This window comes from Lepisma saccharinum, chromosome 3 (genome assembly GCF_977018435.1).
Source record: "Lepisma saccharinum chromosome 3, izLepSacc3.1, whole genome shotgun sequence".
Lineage (NCBI taxonomy): Eukaryota > Metazoa > Arthropoda > Insecta > Zygentoma > Lepismatidae > Lepisma > Lepisma saccharinum.
Window position 1 is genome coordinate 114,661,804 of NC_139231.1, and position 25,398 is coordinate 114,687,201.

Here is a 25,398-nt window from a genome sequence, read left to right on the forward strand (position 1 = left end):
TCCAAACTTTTTGTGAGGAGTTTATATTGAATTATAGGCCAGGAATGAATGTTCAAGCAGGTAGTTTGAATAGTTAATCGATTCAGTTTTTGCTTGCCATACAAGTTTATAGCATGTTACACACGTTCATAACATAACAGTGTAAACACATTTTGCTTAAACTTGAGGACGTAATATACTTACAGCTGTCAGACCCCATACATCTTGCACCGCATTCGGGTTTTGATGAAGACTACGAACTGATCTACGTGACAAACGTTGTACTTTGTTTACAAAACGATTACATATGTTCTTAGTTCTTTAGACACTCGTATTTGCCAAACGTAACAGAACCGCACGTAAGCTTCGAACAAGTACACAAACAAGCAGAAGCACATAATAAAACTAGACTTCCAGAAACTGCCTGTAGGTGTCACTACTTGTACGTTCAGTGCTGTCAGCGTACTCCAAGTACCAAGGCCTACTTGCTACTACTGTTGAACATTATCTCCGGCCGACAATGGTAAGAGCTTTTGATCCAACTTGTGAACAGATGAGCTTATCGGCGTTGGACCTGCGTGCAGCAAGCTAGAATCGAACCTAGGTTCGTCTAATCACAACTAAATAGTGCCATCACCACCAGAGGGTGAGGGCAGGGTTGTTAAAGGTGCAGAAACCCATAAATTCTTATGGGTTCTGCGATAGGACCGGAACCTTTAGTCTCGCACAATTTAAATTCGGTCCAAGTTGCGTTTTGTTTCATTTCAATATGGAACTTGGACCATGTTTAAATTGATCCGGAAAAAAATATTCCTGGACAGTATTTAAATTGATCCGGAGAAAAGATTCCTGGAACGAAATGAAATACTTCACAGATAAAAAGATTCTTTACGGTCCAGAACCCATTTACGCTTGCTGATTTTCTCTCCTGGACCGGAAATGGATGTATTTAAACTTCCTGGACCTTTAACATCCCATGGGGAGGACCATATTACATGATTCTCTTTAATCTGTTTCCTTCATGTCGTATATATATTTTTAATTCTTCTCTAACTTTTATTTTATTTATTTTTGTTTTTCTTTCTGCTTTTCTTTTTCATTTTACGGATAAAATTTCATTTTGCTCTCTCTTAGTATTTCTGCTTCCTTACTCAGTTTCTCCCCACCCCCTCTCTCTCTTTTGTAGATTTTCCTTTCTCTCTTAATGCGGGCCTCCCCGAAGGCGCAGTGGTAGCGTCGTTGCCTTGTTATCAAGGGGTCCCGGGTTCGATACCCGGTGGAGGCACATAGTGGATCGGATCCCACTTTAAACTGTAAGTCCAGTCCCGATTAGCCTTACTGTGCATATAGTGGACTTAAATCATCAACTCAATCAAAAACTCTCTCAATGCAAGTAATTGCTTCTTTTCTTTTATGTTCTCTTTCACTTTTGTTCCATACCGCTGTGTTTTCAGATGAACTGACTTTGAAAAGAAAAGGCTGGCATGCGAAAACAGGATGTCTAGTCACCATACTCTAGAGGTATTATTGACCTTAGGCCACGTTAACATGTACAATCAATCCTGCTGCCTATCGTGAAAGGTCTCTAACCCTTAAGACATTGCCTTCCATCAAAAACTCTGGAACCGCATGTCGTTTTCTGCCTCTTTAGGTTCATACCGACTATGAATGGTAACTAGACGAATCTGCCTCCGGTGGCGAAATCGCTACTTCGTGCATTCAATGTGCTCAGTGGCGGCGATTGGGTTCCAAAACTGGGGGTACAAGGGCAGCTTACTTTCCCTTGGTAGATAAGGTTTAACATAGTGGGGGAGAAAAAGTTGCAAAAAGTGTGTGGGGGGGGGCGTTGTCCCCCTAATCGCTGTCACTGAATGTGCTCGACAACTCAGGAGGTTGCCATTGAACATCTTTACTTTTGCGTGAATAGTTGCAAAATGGGATTAGCGTTGGACGTGAAATTTCGCTTCAAATTATAGTTTTCGCGCTTATCGCTTATTCTGTTTCCGAATGTTACTTATTTGCCAGTGGTTTTGTTGCTATCTTGTTTATTTTGTGATCGCTTTTTCCGTTCTCAATTAGCTATTCACGATTTTTAATTTCTTGATTATTATTATGCTTATCACTAATTCCTCTCGCAATTATTGCTTGTTAGCGCTTGTTTTAATTATAACTTATTGAGTTCATTTGTGACACCGGAGGGACGTAACCAAGGAGGCCATGCCCCACTCGAACAATTAAATGTTAAGGTGTGAACCTACAAAGAAACAACGAAAACAACATTGACGATTTTTCAGGCTGCGAAAATTTGCATTGTTTCCTTGCATAAATAAATAGGTTGTTTGTGAAGAGAGAAAGGTTCCAGAAGTCGGCAATCTGCAATATTTAGTAATTTTAGTTTTATAACCATTGATGCAAGGCTACCAGACGTCCTGATTTAGTCGGGGCAGTCCTTTCTTTGTAATTTTTGTCACAACATTTCAGGAACTTTAGTCATGATGCGAAAATTCCCCCTCCCCTTTTTTGGTAACTTATTTGTTGTTTAATGATTTGGTTAATTTTACTTAACTTTTCTGCCACTTTTTGGTAATCACGAAGATGAGGATGAGTAATGATGTGATGAAGGGACACTTAGAATGAACACCCATGCCCAGGCCTGGATTTGAACCCAGAACCCCTGGAGTCGTATCATGCTGTGCTAAACACTCTGCCATGGAAGCCTGCCTGCTTTTGTTAACTTACATTCATACATGTTCTTCATCATTAAAATCAATGTTGATATATATCATTTAATGGACCATTGTTAATTTGTGGGATACAGAACTATTCGAATACTTCTGAGAATTGTGAACAATAAGAACCAAACTGTACATCTTGTTACAGCCTTTGTCTGTAAGTGAGTGTGTTGCTGATTGTTTCTCGTTCAGGGAGGTCTATCGGTGAGTTGAATTTCTTCCGTCAATTTGAACCTTAGTATTGCAACTCTACAATTATACATCTATCTTTAGCTGCAATATTATCATAGTGTTTGTGGTCACATCAAATACTCCAACAGCATTTCGGATCTTTTCTTTGTTTCACATTTTCAGATCTGGCACCCCTCAAAAAAAAATCTGGGTACTAGCCTGCCGGATAATGTCGTCATTAAGAACGTCTGATCCTCTGGGTGCAGATTTAGGGTATGGGAACGTGAATCCAAAGTATTTAATACTTTGAAAATTTATTATTATTATTATAAGTATGTAGTTTAATAGCTTACAAGAAAATGGTTTAACTTCCTTTTCAATTAATTTTTCAGAAGTATCAAGGGCATTTCTAGCATCGTTCATTCTTGTGATGGATTTGCTGATAGTGATGCAGGATTGGGATTTCCCCCACTTTACATCAACTCTTCATGTCAACTTGCCTGGTTTCAGTGTGGCCACACTCCAATGGAAGTATGCAGAAGTGGATGTAACTGGTAAATCGCTTACTTCATTGAGTGTTATTACATGTCAATGTTTTTGATTTGTGTGATTTTATCTGAAACATGTAAAGGGTCTTTCATTAAGAGTGATACTTTTTTAAAATTTGAAAAAAAAAAATAAACCACTCAACGTATCAAAGTAAATTGTGCTTTATTTTGAAGCTTAGACATTGCAGTTATGTTCTGAACAAAATATCGTTCAAATGTCCACCACGACTTTGAACACACTGACGCACATGATGGCTACAATTGTTAATCACTCTGTCCAACATTAGTGGCGTTATGTCTGCGATAGCCTGACGAATGTTCGCCTCCAAATGTTCCAAAGTTCGTGGCTTGTCAGCATAGACCTGGGCTTTGATGTAGCCCCCCCCCCAAAAAATCCATGGGTGTTAAATCACACGACCGTGGCGGCCAATTCACACATCCACGTCTTGAGATGATCCGGTCGCCAAACTTCTCCCTCAGAAAATCGAGCGTAGCATTAGCTGTGTGGCACGTAGCGCCATCCTGCTGGAACCACATGTTTTAAATATCTATGGTGTCAAGTTCTGGCCACAGAAATTCGCGTAACATGGATCTGTAGCGGTTGCCATTGACGGTAACGGTTCTCTCATCATCTCGAGAGAAATAAGGTCCAATGACGCCGCCACTCCATAAACCGCACCACACAGTGAGTTTTTCTAAATGCAATGGCACCTCATGGACCACTTGTGGGTTCTTCTCGCTCCAATAACGACAATTTTGCGTATTGACGAATCCACTAAGACAACAATGTGCCTCGTCTGAGAAGATGTTTTTCCACTGAAATCAGGATCAGTGGAGCCATCGTGTGCGTCAGTGTGTTCAAAGCCGTGGTGGACATTTGAACGATATTTTGTTCAGAACATAACTGCAATGTCTAAGCTTCAAAATAAAGCACAATTTACTTTGATACGTTGAGTGGTTTATTTTTTTTTTCAAATTTTAAAAAGTATCACTCTTAATGAAAGACCCTTTATATAGGTTGTTTGTGAATCAGGAAAATTCTCTACAACATTATTTACTCTTAAGATGAAATATCAAAATTTAATATAACCATTTCTTGTATCACATGGTTAGTTGCATTTGTAACATATATTGTATTACTGCAAGAAACATAATATTAAAGTTCATTGTTTTTGTAAAATTGGACACAATTCCGAATTTAGAGCCACGTTCCCCCATAGAAATCCATACATATATGTAAGCCTCCCATGGGCATTGTAGCAGGCAGACAGGAAAAACACATCCCTTCAATAATCTGTAATATGCAAGATATTGGTATATTGTACAGTCTTGTCCCCTCAATAACTCAAAGGTGCTGACACTTATGTAGTCCCAAACCAAAAAGTTTGATTCACACACTGATACAAAGTTCCATTTACTGAGTAGAAGATGTTCAATAATTGATTGATTTGGTTTATTTTACTTCTCTTTTCTAGCACTTTTGGCTAATTGTGAAGCTGAGGATAAGTGATGATATGATGAATTTGATGACACTCACAAAGAACATCCATCGCAAGGCTGGGTTTTGCACCGAGGACCCTTGACATCGCAGAATGCTGTGCTAATTGCTCTGCCACGGAGGTTAACACTAAGATGTTCAAATATAAATTATTTCTGCAGAGACTTTGTTTTATTTTTCAAACTAAATACAACTTAAATTTAAACATCATATGGATTATATTTCTTGGAAAATTAGATTTTTTGCTTGTAAGGTAGATAATATTCTTTAAGTCAGTACACCTTTTTTCAATAGCAACTTCCTGCATGTTTCAATTAAATATACTCAAAAACTTACCTCCATTTCCACATAATAAATTATTATTATTATTATTTTAATCCACTCTTAACATGAGAGAAAATTTAGGATGGCATGTCATGTTATGATTATAAAACACACAAAAACAAAGTCAAGTGTAACAATTATTGCAAATTCAGTTCTAATATTATAAACTGTTGATCTGATGGTAAATTTCTCCTTCTTTCATTCAACAGGTAAATGGTTCAACTATGGTATCATCTTTTTAGTAATGATACTTGATCTTAACATGTGGAAAAACCAAATGTTTTTCAATCCACAGGATTATGGACAGTATGTTGGTAAGTTTGGAGTTCAAATTATAGCTGTATTTGTGTGTTTGTTTATTAAAATACCATTATTTATAACACTTGTACACACAACATGTATACAAGGCTACCATAAATAACAATGAACTGTATTATCTATGGCTTAATGGAGTTCCAAATCAATGATAACAATTGAAAATTTAATACAAATATAATTTTTTACCATCCCACACCATCTAAGGTCAAGGTGCGAGCTTTGTGCTCCGGCTATGGGATGCGTGCAAGTTCGAGTCTCCTGGGTAAAGCGTAACAACGTTTCCTGAGATTTCGGTCTGCGTATGGGACCAGTGATCACCCACCATCATGAGGAAATTGGGGAATTATGAATGACCAGCGTATCCGGTCATTAAAAATCTACAATAACAAATGGTGGTTCGTCGTGCTGGTCACACGACACCCCATAACTGTTTGGATGATGTCCCACCTCTGGTGGGAGTGAGGCCAGCAGTTGGTAGATAGACACTGGCCCTCACGGGATGTTATGCCATGGGTTATTACAATTTTTTACCATTTATGAAAGTGAATTTATTTGAAAATATACTCGTAGCTTCATTGGAATGCTGTGCTTGTGCAGATCTCCAATTTCTATGTTGAAATGGTTACATTCCAAATGCATTAAAATATTTAAACTCATATTCTGTAAATTTAAGACAATATCTCAAGGTGAAATTAAGAAGGACTGAAGTATAATTGCTAGACTATCAAAAAAGGTATACCAATTGAATTTTTGTAATGTATAAATTTCATACTAATGTCTTTAAAGTTACATAAGATGCTTTATGAAGATGTGGACAATTTGCCATACTTTGATATTCGTAATTTTCTTGCTGCTAGTTGAAAGCATATAGAGTTGCATCACCTACAATATCCCTATACTGTGTATATGACCTGCTTAATAATTTAAATTATTGTTAATATTTGCCATTTCAGATCCGGAACACAAGGTTTGGACTGTGAGTGACAAGAAAGTGTTGGATACACTAAATCAGTCTCTATGGACATGGGTAGCTAGATCTCGAATACATAATGAGACCAATAAACCATTTTATGAGGGTAGGTTGTTCATTTTTTAGCCCATGGTTATCCATGTGTTCTGGTAATCATGTTGTGTAGGTATATCTATTATATTTTCTTGTAGTTTACGGTTATTACAAGCATAAGAAAACAGTTTTTCATTGTGACGTTTCAAGAGAACACACGCTTCCTTCATCAGACATTTATTTTTATTCTACAATGCAAGCAATGCGTACATACAAGAAAAAATATATATCTATGTATTATATATCTATATTATTATTACCATTTCCAGGGGCATGGGCTTTCACAAGAAGAGCCACTTAACCCCACCTGGAATAAGGAAAAATTGCATATGTATCCTTCCATTCTCCCATTTTTTGTTCTCTTTTTTTGACCACTCTCTAGCTTTCCTTGAATTTTTCTCAATCTTAGTGTCACTTTCTACATTGTAACTTGGTCTCTTCTTGATAATTTACTTTTCCATATCTTCCTTTCTGGTGTCCCAGGTTCAATACCCAGTAAAAGCACATAGTGGTCCAGATCTCACTTTAAACTGTAGGTCCAGTCCTGATTAGCCTTCTGTACACAAAGTGGACTTAAAACAAGAACTCAAACAAACATATCTTCCTTTCTGTTTCCTGTCCCATTTTCTTCTTTATTCTCTTTCTCTCACTTCTATATTTCTGTTCTTCTCTCTCTCTCTCTTTGTTTCTTTATTTTTCTTCCTTTTTGCATCTATATTTATCTTCTCTTCTATTTCTCTCATCCTCTATATTTGCTTTCCTATCTCTCTCCCTTAGCCCCTCCATACATAGGAGTTGGCAAATTGGGTGAAAGTTGACAGTCAGTCAGTACAGTGGAGTGGTTAGCACAGCATGCTATGATGCAATGGTTTCCAGGTTCGAATCCCGACCTGGACATGGATGGGATGAGTATCTCTTCATCAGTTTCATCATTTCATCACTCATCTTCATGATTGCAAGAAGTGGCAGAAATCCGAAGTAAAATAAACAAAATCAATGAAGAGCCAAAATGATCATAAATTGGGACTGTGAAAAATTTTAGGGGGTGCTGAGGTTGGTGTTGGCAGTGGTCAGAAGTAGCGAGCTACTTGTAGCGTCGCTACTGTAGCTAGCTACAAAATTTGTAGCTGTAGCTGTAGCGACGCTACATTTTGAAAATTGTAGTTGTAGCGGTAGCGAAGCTACAAAATTCCTGTAGTTGTAGCGAAAATTCACTACATCTACATTTTTCCTCAGCATTTTGAGGTGAATTTTGAATGTGGCAACAGCGTCAGAAAAAAATCGGCAATAACCCTTAATTTTGCAATAACCCTTAATAAAGACAGTCTATTACATGGAGGTACAGATTATATAGATTGTAGGTTATAGATATCTGCGTAATTTATTTAATTAGTAGCTGAATAATTCTGATATCCAGATAACTAACTGACATATATGAATATATTCCTGCTAACAGCTACGTCTCTTTAGCTGCATTGCTATTTTGGGGAGAAACATGCCACGTTTGCTGCACCACTGGAAAAAAGTGCCTCGTTTGTGTCACCCCGGGAACAAATCCTGTGGATATTCATGGTGTAAGAGACACCAAAATGTCACAACTTGCAGTGCAAAAACGAGTGATGGATTTTCCATTGCACTGACAAGGGAATAGTGCCAGAAATAAATGGCTCAGTACGGTAACAGCATTGATCATTGTCAGTATATAGGATCTCACCAGCAGAAAATTATTGTTACAGGAATGATAGAGTTTCTGGAATTACAATTATTTTCGCGATAGTATTTGTTCACAAATTTTAAAATTACAATACGTTTAGAACAGTCAGGTTTACACGACAGTTTCCTCAATAATTTTATCATATTGCAAAAAGTATGTACGAGTTATTGACTTTCCTACAGAAACGACAATTTTCTTTAGTTAATACGTATACATAGTTTTCAAATTTATATATTTCTCCTACTTTTGCGTCACTTTTCTGTAACTTTTGCTAATCATGACATCATCATCATCATCATCCCTTGACGTTTCCCGCCTCTGGCTGGGTCAGCATACAAGTCAAGCCTCTCCATTTTTTCCTGGTCTTCCACCACTACTTTTTTTCCACGGTGTTCCAATCTTGTCCTCTTCTCTTAACACTCACCGCTATCTGCTCTTTCGAAAGACATCTTGGTCTCCCCCTTGACCTTATTCCCACTCTTTACTGGTAGTCTTTCTGCACCCATCCTCTTCATGTGTCCAAACCATCTCATCTGTGCCTGATCTATTCTGTCCTGAAGCTTCACTACACCCACTGTCTGTCGGATCTCCTCATTCCTTATTCTATCCCTTCTAGTCTTCCCCAATATACTCCTTAAAAATTTTATCTCCACTGCTTGCATCTTTCTTTTGTCTCTCTCTGTCATTGTCCAAGTCTCTGCTCCTTACGTAATTATTGGCACATAGTATGTGTTTCATAGGTACATCCCTGTTCCATATTAATCTTCGAACGCTTTGATATAGTCCACCACCCATTTGTCCTCTTCTGTTTACCTCCTCATCTATTCTTCCACTTCTCTCAATTATGACAATGAGGATGAATGGTTTATTTAAATATTCTATTATCTATAGTCGCTTTCTACCACTTTCGGCTAATTGTGAGAATGAGGAAGGAAGAATAATGAATGATGAGCAGTATGGGGAATGGAGGAGCAGGAGGATCTCATCCTCCCAACTTGGCGTCTTTCCTAGTTTTTGTTTTGAGTCCATTTTTTGCATAGATAAGCTGATCGAGACTGGATCCGAACCACTATGTGCCTCCGCTGGGAATCGAACCTGGGGCCTGTGACTGTCATCTTTTTATAACATTCACAATTAAGTTGCATTAATGATAAAAATCTTTGATAAGAAGAAAGACATTTCATTATCACTGTTACTGTTCTAATTATGTATTATGGGATATAGTGTAATATATATCAATTCGTAAGTAGATTTCTGTATTTTCTTTCATAAAACAAATAATATATTTTTACTAGTTGCTAATACAAAACTAACAGCAACAATTATGGCGACCTTCAGCCAGGATTCGTGAATATATAGTGTGGAAGTTATCTTCTGATTACTTTAAATAATGGATCGGAAACAACATTCTTACAACTTAAGAACGGGAGTTTTCTTAAGATCCGATGTCGTCGATAGTTTCAGGGAAAATGAAACTATTGAAGAAAATGCTGACCCAACGAAAAATATTATTTGTTGCAGTAACATTGAAGCAGATTCTCGTCTTGTGAAGTGCAATAGCTGCAATAAATGGGAACATTTGGAGTGCAGAGGTTTGACTGTAATGCACTGGGTAATATTTAGTTCTAATGAAAGCTATTTTTGTAAATCTTGTAAACCAGATTTTGATCCTTTTTTGTTAAAGTCTTATACAAGTACAGTGAATCCAAACTTGGACAAGATTATTGCTGCATTTCAAGTAACGGTTACCCAAAGTTTGCAGCAAAATAATGAAAATCTTCAAGAAAAGTTGCAACAGAACATTCGCTGTGAATTACAACAAAATAATGAAATGTTGCAAAAGGAGTTGCAAAAGGATATGCAACAAAATAATGAAATGTTGCAAAAGGAGTTGCAAAAGGATATGCAACAAAATAATGAAATGTTGCAAAAGAAGTTGCAAAAGGATATGCAACAAAATAATGAAAATCTGGAAGAGAAGTTTCAAGCCATTCGAAATGAATTACAGCAGCATAATGTTAGGTTTAACGGCCGGCTTGATCATATTGAACATTCGTTACAAGATGTTGCCCAAACTTGTCAAAATGTTAGCAGTGAGTTGAGGTGTAAATTGGATGAAGGTATTAGTACAATGCATGTCGAAGTTTCAGTTATTCAAGAACAAATGAAGAGTCATGACGGAAAGTTGGCAAGGTTGGAAGTCTGCAATGAGGAAATTATGGAGAAATTTACTCAACATGAGGTTAGGTTTGAAACATTAAATGCAGAATTAGATAGAATGAAGGTAGTTCAGACTGCTACATGTAGCTCTGAAACCTTGGTAAATGACCTTAGAGATAGGGTTATTTCTTTGGAGCAAGGCAATGCCATCAGCAACAGTGTTGCTAACGAAACTTTGAATGGAAGACGAGAACTGAGCGAAGAGGATGGAAATAGTAAACAAACTGAGCATGTGGCTTGTCAAACAAATAACGCAAATTCAAATCGAAGATCACGAAATGTTAAATTTCGGGATAGTGCTCGAAGTGATAAACGTGGTGTTGGTTCTTCCGGTTATGATTCATCTGATATTGATGTACCTATAATTACTAAACGTAAATCAGGTCAGAACGCTACTTCTTTAGGAACTGATTTTACCTACAGGCTTTCCAATACATCTTATTTGTGGGATCCTCCATCACGTGACGAATCACCTGCTCATTTCACTACACATCCGTTGGCCAATAGGGACTTCGCACTTTCGAAGAATACAAATAGAGTGCATTACAATGAACCTTGTTCTACTAACCATTATGGTTATGGAAGTCCTCTGAATTCCAGTTTTCATAATGAAACTCAGTGTTGTACAACGAAAGCTTATTCAAATAATCCAATTTCACAAATGTGTTTTCAGCATACACCTTCATGTGAGAAGCCATTATATACTGTGGCTGGTAATACAAATGCTACAACTTCAATGAGTCCGATGTTTTGTAATCAAAATTACATTCCCAGAAATGACATTTTGAATGATCCAATTAACATTGCTTCTAAGAATTCTCAGTCTCCAAATTTTGAATCAAACCAGTTTTGTAAACCTGCGCGTGCAGAATGTAATACAAATGTTTCTGCAAGAAACCCATTTGGAGAATGCCCGGGTAAAGTTATTCGTGTAAATGAGCTAAGCCAGTTACCACGTTTTGGAGGTGACGTCTCGAAACAATCAGCTAGGGAGTTTATAGACCAGCTGACAACAATGTTAAATTTGATTGGTGTATCTTCTCAATATCGCCTGCAAGTTATTCACAAATGTTTCTACAATACTGCAGCGTATTGGTTCAATAGTGAAAGACGGAATTTCTCATCATATGATGATTTTGTGTGCAAGTTTCTTGAACAATTTGCTTCGAATGATTTGTTAGAAAGCCAACTGACAGTTTTGCGTTCTCGTAAATACAACACATCTTCTGGTTTATCATTAGAAGCGTACGCATTGAAGGTATATTCATCTTATTGCAACCTTGTAGAAAAGCCTAAACAAGCTGAGATAATAAGAGTAATTCTGAAGCAATTGCCAGAAACAGTTTCTAAGAATGTGGGTTGTCACGAAATTTCCAACCTTAAACAATTAACACAAAAACTCAGGGCAATAGACTTATATTCTAGTGATAAAACCAAATCTTTGTCACTACCTGGTGATTATGTAAGTGGGGAGTACAACTCGAATAGGTTCGAAAAATCTAGGCATTTTGTAAGGCAAGTGTCTATGGAAAATAAGTCATGCAGTGATTCATCTACCCAAACAGTAGCTTCAGAGAGACTTATGGGCCAACCAGCTGCTAGGAATCCCAGAAACAACTATAGGCAATCTGGAGCTAATCAAGAGAGCTATAGGCGACAAGGTAACGATCGAAGTTTGTACTTTCATAATAATAATCGAAGAACAAACACTCAAAGGAACGCTAGTAATAGCAATAATACAGATGCACCTAGATACAACAGGAATAGAAGATTTCAAAGTCCGACCAATACAGAATTGCGAGGTGACTCCATTAACACTAACTCAGAGATTTCAGCAAGGAACAATGGACATTTCCGAAATGGAATGAATTGCAATGACATTAGTTTAAATCAAGAATGTTCCTCAGTAACTAATGCTACTAGTGGGAGCCCTCCGAGAACATTAAACAACTAAGGCGGGGAAATGCGCTCCAATTCGCCCTGCCAAAGGATGACCACATGGAGCTTACTTGTAATTATGATCCTTACCTTTTGCATGTTAAGTCTTGTCTCGGTGACTTTAATAGAGTTAAATATTTAGGCGTTGATAAACAAGATGTTTTACCTGTTGCATTTTTGCTGGAGTGGTTTGATTCAGAGCCTGAGTGGACTGTTACAGATAAAGGAACTCCTACACCTTTACTTGAAGTACCAGAAATACAGGGAAGAATTTGTGACTTGTTTCTTAATTGTTTAATTGACACTGGTAGTCAATGTAATTTGTTGGATTACAAGGTTTGGATCACTCTAAGTTATTTATTACCAAGTATAAAGCTGGAACCAATAGAAGGAATTCAGTTGGCTTGTTTCGCTGGTGAGCAACGTATAAAAGTTGTGGGTTTTAAATATGTCATTATGCAGTTGGGAGATGAATTTTTCCACGTGGGTTTATATGTAGTTAAACAATTACATGCCGATTTGATCTTGGGAGCACCATTTTTGTGGCATTATAAGGCTATAATTAATTATCGTATGTCTACTGTTGAATTAATCCATTTAAGTGGTCAGGAAGTATCGGCTCCTTTTGTTCAGAGTTCCACAAATAATACTTGGTCGTTACATTATGTAGCTGGATCTTATAAACCTTTGACATTTGAATCTTCTCATGTGGATGATTGTGTTTATGTAGCTTCTAAAGAAGATATTCATAAGAAAGTTTATGGCAACGAATATTGTGAAGCTGAAGTTGATGATTTATTTAATTTATTGCTCAAATAACAAATGTATTATTTAATATTTCGGTTACTTACAAATATTGCTTTGCTTAAAGGAAGTTAAGAACAATTTTGTTAACTTGGCGTCTTTAGATGGACCAAAGATAAAATGTAGATTTAATTTGCAAAATATCAAACTGTTACGCAACGCTAATGAAGAATGCGCAAGGGTAACAACGTAGTTTTGAATTGATTGTCATTCTTTGAAAGATTTGTTATAGTATTAAATGTTGTTTTGAATGTTGAATATTTTAAAGTTATGTAACTGTTCGATGTGTATATTTAAGATCTTGTATCTTTTTAAGCCACCAAAGTATGATGTCTATATTTTCTTCACCCCAGGAGGGGAGATTATTGTGACTGTCATCTTTTTATAACATTCACAATTAAGTTGCATTAATGATAAAAATCTTTGATAAGAAGAAAGACATTTCATTATCACTGTTACTGTTCTAATTATGTATTATGGGATATAGTGTAATATACAGGGTGTTTCTAAAGGTCGTTTACAACGCTTGGGAGGTGATTCCTCACACGAAAACAAGCAAAAAGTCTAAGTTCCATTTTTACGACTGAGGCTTCGTTTCCGAGATAGGAGTCTCGCAAAAGGTGACAAAGTGAACGTCACACCTGACTGGGACGAATACTATAACAGATAGAGAGGCGGTTCCAAGGGAATCATAAAGGAATCGTATGTGCTCAGTCCGGAAGTCACTATGAAAAGTTCACTGCACGCATGCGCAATGGAGTCCTCAAAGGAATTGGATATTTCCAGCAAGAACAATACATGGAAAGGGTATGTAACGCAGCAAGAAGGACCGTGACAATGAGAAATGCATTCAAGACAACACATCCCGACCTCAAACATCAAAACATGAGCACCGAACACAAAATCCGAAAAGTTGAGCAAGGTTGCATACCCCAGTTACACGCGAGGAATAAACGGATCATGTCATGTGGCATACGAGAGACACAGTACTCCACCAGGAGGAGGGAAAGAAAAACACAATATCAGATGATTGCGACAACGTGTATTTTTACACTCGATAACTACGTAATATCTCCCCCCTCCCCCCCCACACACACAACAAACAACAGATGCTACAATGTCTTACGCACAGACAGTGCGTGTCACTGTACACCAACTGAAGATGTCACTTTCACCACACAAAGGGGGTGGGGAGCAATACCAAAAGTGTTCGCACGCGATCATTGTGACGTAAAAGAGACCAGTTTTGGAAGCGCTGCACAGGCAAGTCTGGCTCTCGTAGTCTACGTTTGACCTTCATGACTGCTGTTCCCGCGAGAGGAGCTCGAAGGGTTGGTTCTCTCCGGCAGTCGTTCCAGTCGTGTTGCAGGTGCTGGGATATGATCAGCAGTTCGCTCTAGGTTGTCATACGCTTTGAAGAGTACTAGTATGTTGTATTGAAAGAAGTTGACGTCGTGGAGTGGGCAAGTGAAGTATCGCAACAATTGGTCTGTGGTGTTCGTACGGTGATACGGCCAATTTGTGAAGTGTGCCAGTGTTAAACAAAAACAATACTTTGCAGTTCCAGCTCCCTATTACACAGATGGCTGCGTATACGACCCAGCAGCTAGCACACATGCATCTCATGTATGGGGAGGCACGTGGTAATAGCCGTGAGGCAAGGCGTCCTTATGGAGAACGCTTTCCACATAGACGTTTACCGTCTCACACCTTCTTTCAGGTAGTGGACAGTCGACTGCGTGAAACAGGGTCAGTTTTACCACCGCGGCAAGAAGTTGGAAGACCCCGAAGTGTACGCACACATCAGTTTGCAGAAGATGTGTTAACAGCGGTCGCAGAACATCCTGGCACCAGTACGCGAGTGCTCGCTCGGGCACGAAACACGTCTCATGTGAATGTTTGGCGTGTGTTGTCAGAGGAAGGAATGCACCCTTTTAAACTGCAGAAAGTACAAGAACTGTTACCTCGTGACTTTCGCCCTCGTATGGAGTTTTGCCAATGGTTGTTGCATCAGCTGGAGACAAACCCTCACTTCGGGGCAAACGTATTGTGGACAGATGAAGCCATTTTCACCAGGATGGATGTCTTCAATAGTATAAACAGTCATGTATGGGACTTTGACAACCCAGATGCACTTTTTGTGGCCCATGACCAGCACAGGTTTTCAGTGAATGTGTGGTGCGGGATAGTACATGATCATTTAATTGGACCATACATTCTCCCTGTTCGCCTGAATGGTCGCACGTATCATGCATTTCTTAGTGAGGTTTTGCCTGAACTGTTGGAGGCCGTACCTTTGGCACTGCGGCAAGAAATGTGGTACCAACACGATGGTGCACCAGCTCATTTAGATTGTAATGTACGACATTTCCTGCATGACGTGTTTCGCAATAGGTTCATTGGTAGGGATGAGCCTGTGCCTTGGCCACCGAGGTTGCCAGATCTCAACCCTCTCGATTTTTCTTCTGGGGAGAAATGAAAACCCTCGTATACGACACACCTGTCACATCAGCTGAAGACCTCGTTGCTCGCATCAACGTCGCCGCCGCGACAGTAGCAGATACACCTGGCTTGTTTGCTCGTACTCGACAATCCTTGATTCGTCGCTTTCATCTCTGTGTAGAAGTAAACGGCAGACATTTTGAAAACCGTCTGTGATTATTGCCCTCGGCAAATCTCAGTGAGAACACTCTTGGTATTGCTCCCCACACCCTTTGTGTGGTGAAAGTGACATCTTCAGTTGGTGTACAGTGACACGCACTGTCTGTGCGTAAGACATTGTAGCATCTGTTGTTTGTTGTGTGTGTGGGGGGGGAGGGGGGAGATATTACGTAGTTATCGAGTGTAAAAATACACGTTGTCGCAATCATCTGATATTGTGTTTTTCTTTCCCTCCTCCTGGTGGAGTACTGTGTCTCTCGTATGCCACATGACATGATCCGTTTATTCCTCGCGTGTAACTGGGGTATGCAACCTTGCTCAACTTTTCGGATTTTGTGTTCGGTGCTCATGTTTTGATGTTTGAGGTCGGGATGTGTTGTCTTGAATGCATTTCTCATTGTCACGGTCCTTCTTGCTGCGTTACATACCCTTTCCATGTATTGTTCTTGCTGGAAATATCCAATTCCTTTGAGGACTCCATTGCGCATGCGTGCAGTGAACTTTTCATAGTGACTTCCGGACTGAGCACATACGATTCCTTTATGATTCCCTTGGAACCGCCTCTCTATCTGTTATAGTATTCGTCCCAGTCAGGTGTGACGTTCACTTTGTCACCTTTTGCGAGACTCCTATCTCGGAAACGAAGCCTCAGTCGTAAAAATGGAACTTAGACTTTTTGCTTGTTTTCGTGTGAGGAATCACCTCCCAAGCGTTGTAAACGACCTTTAGAAACACCCTGTATATCAATTCGTAAGTAGATTTCTGTATTTTCTTTCATAAAACAAATAATATATTTTTACTAGTTGCTAATACAAAACTAACAGCAACAGGCCCTTTGGTAGTCAAAGGGCGTCAGGTACTTTACATTCAAAATGCTGTCGTCATATCAGTCTATAAAAAATGAAATATTTATTCTCAAGAAAAATATGTTGATGTGAACATAAATACGTAATCCTACCAAATTTGATTTGTGTATAGTTGTAATCATTAATTTGGTTAACACCCTAATTGCAATATTCATATATCAAATTTGAATTGATATGCCACTTGCATAGGTATGGTATTCTCAAAAACTATAGCAAAAATAAGTAACTGAAGTAACACTGCTATCAAAATTATTGAATGACTGGAATCATGATAATAAATAACATAATCTATTTACCAGTAGTAGGAGATTTTTTAATACCCATATGGTTGTTTTTATTTTTTTTATGCAGAAGTAGCGCAAAAATAGCGAAGTAGCGAATAGAGAACAGGAGTAGCATAGCGAGCTACTTTTTGGTAAATGTAGCTGTAGCTGTAGGAAGCTACATTTTGGAAGAGTAGCTGTAGCTGTAGCGAAGCTACTTTTAAACTGTAGCATTCTGATCACTGGGTGTTGGGATAGATCATATGCAAAGGTTAAAACTATAAAATCCCTAACCACAACCATTCCTGTATGCAGGAGAGAGTGACACAGTGACCTTTTTGTTCCCCTGGTATCTCTACTCAGGAGAGGCACAAAGGGATTGCATTGTTAAGACTTGGCTGGATCTTTGGCCATCGCCAGGGCAGCTTTTTTCGAATTTTCCTCTCCTTTCGTAAAACCTCTGTAATATTCCAAAATCTGAAAAAATACACATGCTTAGAATTCCTTCACGTGAATCTTTATGTGGATTGCTTTCGCTATTGTCTAGATATTCTCAGCAGCGGCTCATGGGGGAGAGCCGCTGTGCCATGGCACTACCCTCAGAAGAAATGCATACCTAGCCTAAGTATTGTTAAATTAATACAGTGATAGTTTACAGACAAGGATATTCGAATCTTGCAATCGGTCAAGCTGACATGATGACCGCCCCAATGACAGACTAGATATGAACCGCCCCAACCTCCTCACTGCATCGCCAGCTGTTTCGTACCCTCAGCGAGGCAGCGTCCGCGCCACCCAAGAGCTGGCCTAACCAAGTTGAAACACGTGCAGATGGTTGGAGAAGTCTCAGCGAGTAACATTTCCACCATGAGCCGGGAAGAAGGTGGCAGGGGGTGGTGTTAGCCAATGGGGTTAGCCCATAAGACACCAGCCATGCCCGCTTTCGCTTGGCACAGCGAGGGAACTTTCGCAGTGTTGACACAGTTGCCATCTTCAGAGATAAGTCGCTAAATACGACGGATTTGTAAGACCCATTGGGGAAGTAATTCGTGAAAAAGGTACTATCTACTTTTCTGCCAGCTTTTGGAGAAACCAACCTAGTATTTTTCCAAAGTTAAATGAACATTTTTATAATAGATAGATGCTCCTAGAGGGCCATCCAGACTTTTTAAAAATATAAAAGTAAAAAATCCTATGGTGATGCGAGTTTTCTTTGGCATTTCGACAATTTCTTTTTACATCAAATGTCTAGAATATTTTCAACATCCAGTGGAATATGTGTGCATGGGGGAGGAGAAGTTGAGAAGATTTGTTTTCCCTTCCTCTTGTAATTGTGTTTTTAGTGAAGTGTCCTGTAGTGTATAAAGATAGGTTAGTGAGTGAAGATGAATCGTATTAGTGTGTTATTACTTAAACCCACACTGTTTTCCATGTTACCAAATGAGGATAAACATCTTGGCCAGTGGGGCAACCTCAAGGAGGGGGTGGGGGCATTGCGGGAGTTTTTTTTTTTTTTTTTTTTTTTTTTTTTCGATTTCTTGATCACGTTGGCACTACCCATCATACTTGCCGCCGGCCGCCACTGTATATTCTCAATAGTCTCGTAGCTATGTAAGTCTATTAAACTTGAGGAAAACTTGAAAAGTGCTGCCCTGGTGTCAGCCAAACCTTAAAAAGCATGGATCACGTAATGTATGGCTTCTATCTTATCACTAACTATCCTTCACCAGTTTGCATCATGCCATTTGAAAGTATGGGTGAGATCACTGCCCCATAGTTGCAGACATCCACAACTGAATTGTACAACCAGTAATCAGGAAACAGATTTCCAAGTGATTTTTATTTAGAAGCATTGACCATTGGATTTCCAATTCCTTCAAGAAATCGCTGTCTGCCAATTGGTGATCTCCTATGTGTACATGGCCTAAAATCATAACAACATATCATTTGAATTCAGTTTTGGAAGCATATTGTTTAACTATACAACATACTTAAAATGGTAATATATTTAGTTAGATATTTCTAACGTTGCATGACAATATATTTTTTTTAATACATGTACTTGTCCCATTTTTACAATAAAACTTGCTCTCTTAATGAATGAGCATGTTGAGTGGCTGACTCATTATCTTTCCATTGAAGGTTCCGGATTCCCGAGCATTCATTTGTGAGTGTCCCTTCATCAATGTCATCTCATTCATCCTCATCATCATGATTAACTAAAGTGGCAGAAATATGATGCAAAATAATACAGAAGGACATAATACTTAAAATACTTAATATAAATTCAATTAAATCACCTTGCAAAGAAAGTGATCAAAATGTAGTTTCCAGTATCAGCATAAAATGGATTCATACTCTGAAGTAAATATTAGGTATCTTACAAATTAATTCAGGGTGTTCACTACATAGTTCCCTGTAAAGTTGTTTACAATGTATGGGACTATAGGACAATTCACAATAAATGCTGGAAATGGCCCCAACTGACATTCGGAAACATGATACTCCATATGTCTTCTCAAGGTGACCAGTCGTCCCGTATTAGCCAGGACAGTCCTTTTTTTCCCCCTCTGTCCCGATGTTTTAAAATGTTAAACAGGATGCGAAAACGTCTCTTTTTTGTGACAATGACTTATTGGCATAAAATTACTGTAACAATGCATCTTATCTACTATTATATGAACCATGGTAGAGTAACATTCAGTCATTCACATCTGACTACAGTGCAGTTTATATTAGCTGTAGAAGATGAGAGTGACAATAGCTCTCGAAAGTTTGGAAAGCTTTCCAGAATTTGAATTTGAATTTCTATTTTCTTCTGTAGACCTTTGATTAAAATGGTATGGAAAATGTCAAGATACAAAATGGTGTTTAGTTATTACATCATTATAACAAACAAAAATAAGAAAGATTGTGTATAGTACATTGGTATTACATTACACCAAAGTTAAAACAGAAAAATACATCATTCCATTACATTACAATAAAAATAAAAACACATTGCCATTGTATCATTAAAAGAAGAATAAAAATAGAAAACACATTATTCAGTACATTGGCATTGCATCATTAAACTAAGAATACAAATAAAAAAAATTTAAAAAAATGTTTATTATGCCTCGTGTCCGAGCCAGGAGAATCGCTCGACCACTTGGTCTCGGGTAGCGAAGCTACACACACACACACACTGGGGGAAAGTTCTACTGCAGTTAAGTATTTCACTTAAACTATGAATTAATCAATAACATAATCTGCGTTAGTCTACTTATCGGCCATTAGGGCTAAAAATAACCTACTCAATATGGGGGGGGGGTATTTTTTATTATATTTCTTAAATTAAACTTCCAAAGCTTTTCTATGGCTGATAATGTTACGTGTGATAATGTAAAGAATTAATATCGCCCTATGACTATACAACATATACAGGGGGTTGAACACTCAATTTAGGTGCCAAGAAGTCAAGGTTATTTACTGGTTATTTATATAAACATTAATGATGTTAGAATTCTTGTTATTAGTAAGTACTATTTATTTGTTAATGCTTTGGTTGTAATAAGCATGAAATTAAAAAGATACCTTTGCTTGTAATTTACAATTATTTGATATGGTCTATTGCTCTCACTACTAGGTACGTAGTTGTACGGCTCTGAAAATGGGGGCTCAGTCTAACTATCCACTACGTGGTACGATGCTCGCATGTAATTTGCTTCCTATATAGAGGCAAAATACGTGGGGATGTTATAAATTTCAAGCAGGGAAGCTGTATAGTTCCACTATCGTGAGATTTACTTGTGAAGTGTATAAGGATTAAGCATATTTTTAAGTTATATTGTCTTGTTCTATGAATTCTGTGAGATTGTAGAGAGCTCTCTGTGTAAAATAGTTTTTTATTGTTTGTATTTGTTTATTTTTGGGTGTTATCAGTTTCATGTCATGAGGCAGAACACACCTGGTTGATAGCCCAAGAGAGTCTTTCCATCGCCAGGAAAGCTTCAAGGGTTGTCATGCTGAAAATCCTGTTCAGAGACTCATGAAACACATGCACATAGCCTCCAGACACAACCAGTGCCCCTGATATCTGATGGGGAAAATGGCATACATCACAAACATCATTGCCGTTCATTTCTCAAGGAGCAAAGTCACTTGAGGAAAAAAACATAATGTTTCTGTATAAAGTGGGGAAAAAAATATAGTTTGTTCTTTGGGAGATACTTAGTAAAACACCCTGTAGAAAATACTTTGTGGAAGATGCTTATTATTATTTCATATTATCTGTCTTGCAGAGGATATGCAGATGAACTCCCGATACATGGGTTACCCAGTGTCTCTTAAATGGACTGCCTTTATCCCGTCCGTTGTTGGACTTCTTTTGTTCATAGCCCTTGTATCACTTTATGGTCGTTTCCCTCCTAACCAGGTAAGTTTATGTGCATCGACGGTACAACTTACCAATACAAATCAATTAAAATTATTTCATTGTAACAATAGTAATATTATATTTAAATTTATTTTTAAAAATACACCTTTTCTTTTGCCATAAAGAGTTTAGTTTCAAGGTCATTTTGCATTTCATTTATAAATTAATTCCTTTTCAATCTCATCAGAATTTGTTTCATCTAGATGTTGAGCCACAAACAAAAGTACAGAATTTACATATTTATGTATGTTTAAAGTATGCTTTCTTTTCAAATAAATACTGAACATTTCTTGGCTTGAATAGATGTATTAATTTCCATTTCTATATTTCAACTGCTTTTTTTCTGTATATTTAAATCATTGCAAAAAAACTTAAATTAACTATGATGGGGAATGTATGCATGGTTTTGCATGGAATATATGAAAGATGATGTTTATATTTGCTTGATGATTTTAGTCTTTGCAAATGGTTCATGTTGCCAAAGTCATCTAATAATTAATGTTAAGAACTTCTTTTCTTCAATGGCTGAAATTCATTAATATATTCTTGAAAAAAAGCAGTGCAACATCAAACATACAGGGTGTTTCACTCACTGTCGGCCCCTGATTTTTGCTTATAAAATTCAAACTATTAGTCATAATGTAATGAAATTTGCTACAGACATACCTTGGTGTATGAGAAGCATGGGGACATGATTGGAGATGCGCCACAGTCTCTCTAGTCCTTGCATGGGCATGTACGTGCATCTGGGCGATTCTGCCATTAAATGCCAATTGTATGGACATGTGCTTTCCGTCTGAGTTCTTGGCCCGGCTGTTGTGACGCACCTGAGAGTGGTTCGTGTTTGTTCGGGTTCAGTTGATAGTTCGAGCTTACGATCAGTGGTTCGTGATTACAGTACGGTATGACAAGCCCGTAGCTAGAATTCATCTCCAGGGGGAAGGGGGGGGGGGCTCACAGGTTATCAGGGAGTAAGCAAGCCTATTTTTTAAAAAAATTAACAGTATTAAATGAAGATGTGTGTGGCGGGGGTCATCAACTCACATAAAATTTATAAATATCATACAGATACTACATTTTTCTATATCTTTTAAACCATCTCTTGAAGTGTTAATTGACTGATACTGAAATCATCTCTTACACACTGAATACTACTTTAGATGATACAGATATGTATATCACACACAAAAAAATGCACAATATTCACAGTCACTTTGCCTACAGTACATTTCATTCCTGGCCGAAGCAATGAAACTCCCCTTCGTTCCCAAAACTTGGGAGCTGTTGACCTTTGATGCAGATGCGAAGGGAATTTGCATGATGACATCAAAGTCACAGATTTCTGTCTAAACGGGAGGTTACAACAGGAACAGTGAAGGTGCAGATAAAGAAGCCCCCCCCCCCCATGAAAGAACTTAAAAAGTCTAGATAATTTTCTAAATATTTGCAGCTACTTAGACTTCAGCTCAAAAACAAGATGAGTGAATGTAATAGCTACTGTTATGTTCTGTGGATTTATCCTTAAAGTTGTGAGCTAACTACATTTTCACTCGTCACTGCAAACAAATTATTCAAAATAGTTTTACCTAATGTCAAGGAGGGCTGATGGCAGGACCCAGGGGGGGGGGGCTGAGCCCCCTGGCCCCTGCCTGGCTACGGGCCTACAGCTGAGTTGGTACTCAGTGGAACAGCATGTGTTTATCGTTCACACATACTGGAAAACGGAGTCTATAAAGGCGTGCCAGTGACAATTTATTGCACAGTTTGGGGTCTGGAAACCACCTGCAAAGTCTTTCATTCAATATTTGGTGAAGAAACTGGATAAACGGGACGTGCATGAAGAAGGACGTCCAAAACTACTAGAGGCTGAACCCGAACAAACACAAACCACTATCAGGTGCATCACAACAACAGGGCCAAGAACTCAGACTGAAAGCACACATCCGTACGATTGTCATTTAATGGCAGAATCGCCCAGATGCATGTGCATGCCCACACAAGAACTAGAGACTGTGGCGGCATCTCCAATGACATCACCAAGGTATGTCCGTAGTAAATTTCATTACATTATGACCAATAGTTAGATTTTTATAAGCGAAAATCAGGGACCGAGAGCAAATGAAACTCCCTGTATTATAGAATTTCAGCGGTGATCTTAATTATAATTTATTTTGCTAATAAACTTTCTTCTTTCTACATGTATAACACAAGAAATCTATTTCAAACAATATATTCTAAAGATACTTTCTTCTGAGAAAATAAATGCAAGCAACTTCATACCAGAATATTTCTAACAAGTGTTCTCGAATTACGAGCCAGGTTCAATTGGAATTAGCTTCCAATATTTGGAGGGCCTACATTGCTCTCATCGTCAGGTAATATAGAAATGGAGACCAATGTAGGTTAATATACTTGACTATAATGTGGCGGAGTTTGGACTATGTCTTCCTATTGGCTCATTCCGGTCCTGGTGTCTTGTTTTCATGGAGGAGTGGGTTCCAGGTGTAACTGAGCTGGAGTCCCACGTCCCTGTTGAGATTGGTGCTTTCCCTTGAAATGGCTATGGCTTCCTTTACCCATCCGTCCCAGTAACCTGCACATTTGGCTATTATTTTGGTGTCAGCAAATAAAATACTGTGTCTATTAACACAGCATCGTCTAGGGACACAGGATTTTATTTGCCGACACCAAAATAATAGCCAAATGTGACGGTTACTGGGACCAACAAGTAAAGGAAGCCATACCCAATTCACGGGAAAGCACCAATCTCAAAAGGGACGTGGGACTCCAGCTGAGTCATGCCTGGAACCCACTCCTCCGTAAAAACAAGACACCTGCCAATGAAAACACCAGGATCCAGAATGAGCCAATAGGAAGACATAATCCAAACTCCACCACATTATAGTCATGTATATTAACCTACACTGGTCCCCATTTCTACATTCCCTGAAGATGAGAGCAATGTATGCCCTCGAAACGTTGGAAGCTAACTCCAATTTAACCTGACTGGTAACCTGAGAACACTTGTTCGAATCACGTCCCCAGGAAAGCTGCAACTCCTATTTTCAGAATATTTCTGTTTTGTCTGTCATAGTCACAACCTGCAGATGAAGCCAGTAACCATTGTGAAGATGTTTTGGGGTCTCAAAGCAAAGTGGGCAGTTCTCGGTAATTCATTACATCGATGTGCATATGTGAATGCTCTGTTGTTTCTGTGTATGTGATAGCAGCATCTCAAAGTCAAAAGAATGTTCAAAGCTTGCGTATGTCTTGAGGCTGTTGTTAACATGACTCTCTAAACAGTGTTACACAAGACAAATTGAGAGTATCTATGTTGTCATTTTCTGAGATTTTTCTGTGGCGATTTTTTTTCGTAAATCACTTAATTTATAATTGCTTAAGCAAATAGGCTCAAGAAAAATCTAGATTCACCACATCCTAAATATCATTTAAAAATGTTAAATTTAATACAAGAAAAATTAAAGCACAATACCACTGGATAAACATAAGCAATAAGAATTAATATTTTTTGTTGTATCTTACATTTCATAAATATTACTCATTTAGATAAGATAATTCATTACCTTAGTAATTATTATACCAAGTTATCCTTCTCAAATCTGATGGAATAGCAGATGGTGGATATTAAAATGTTATTTTTTTTAAGGAATTATAAATTTGGTAATAGTGCAAACACAGTGTTTATTTGCGAAGAGGAAAAGCATGTAAACACTTGTCTTTTACAAATGAACAATTCCAATAAATTATTATACATTAAGGTTGCAATAGATTAGTCAGCACTGAATTGGTGTTGTACAATGTAGGCATATCAGTACGTTAGTTAAATTTCTGATAATTTTACCAAAATGATATTAGCTTTAT

The 25,398-nt window shown here is 38.1% G+C and overlaps 1 protein-coding gene across 3 annotated transcripts in view; it reads left to right on the forward strand.

The window, feature by feature from the left end:
* Positions 1-25,398, forward strand: part of LOC145985333 (transmembrane protein 117-like) — a 241,652-nt gene that overhangs the window by 207,914 nt on the left and 8,340 nt on the right. For 2 of the 3 annotated variants that reach the window (XM_083119225.1, XM_083119226.1), the window contains exons 8-11: positions 3,275-3,436; positions 5,462-5,566; positions 6,524-6,646; positions 21,383-21,516. In XM_083119225.1, the coding sequence (XP_082975351.1) occupies positions 3,275-3,436; positions 5,462-5,566; positions 6,524-6,646; positions 21,383-21,516 (524 nt within the window). Of the gene's footprint in view, positions 1-3,274; positions 3,437-5,461; positions 5,567-6,523; positions 6,647-21,382; positions 21,517-24,610; positions 24,685-25,398 lie in introns of all 3 variants that reach the window. The other variant, XM_083119227.1, reaches the window with a different exon arrangement.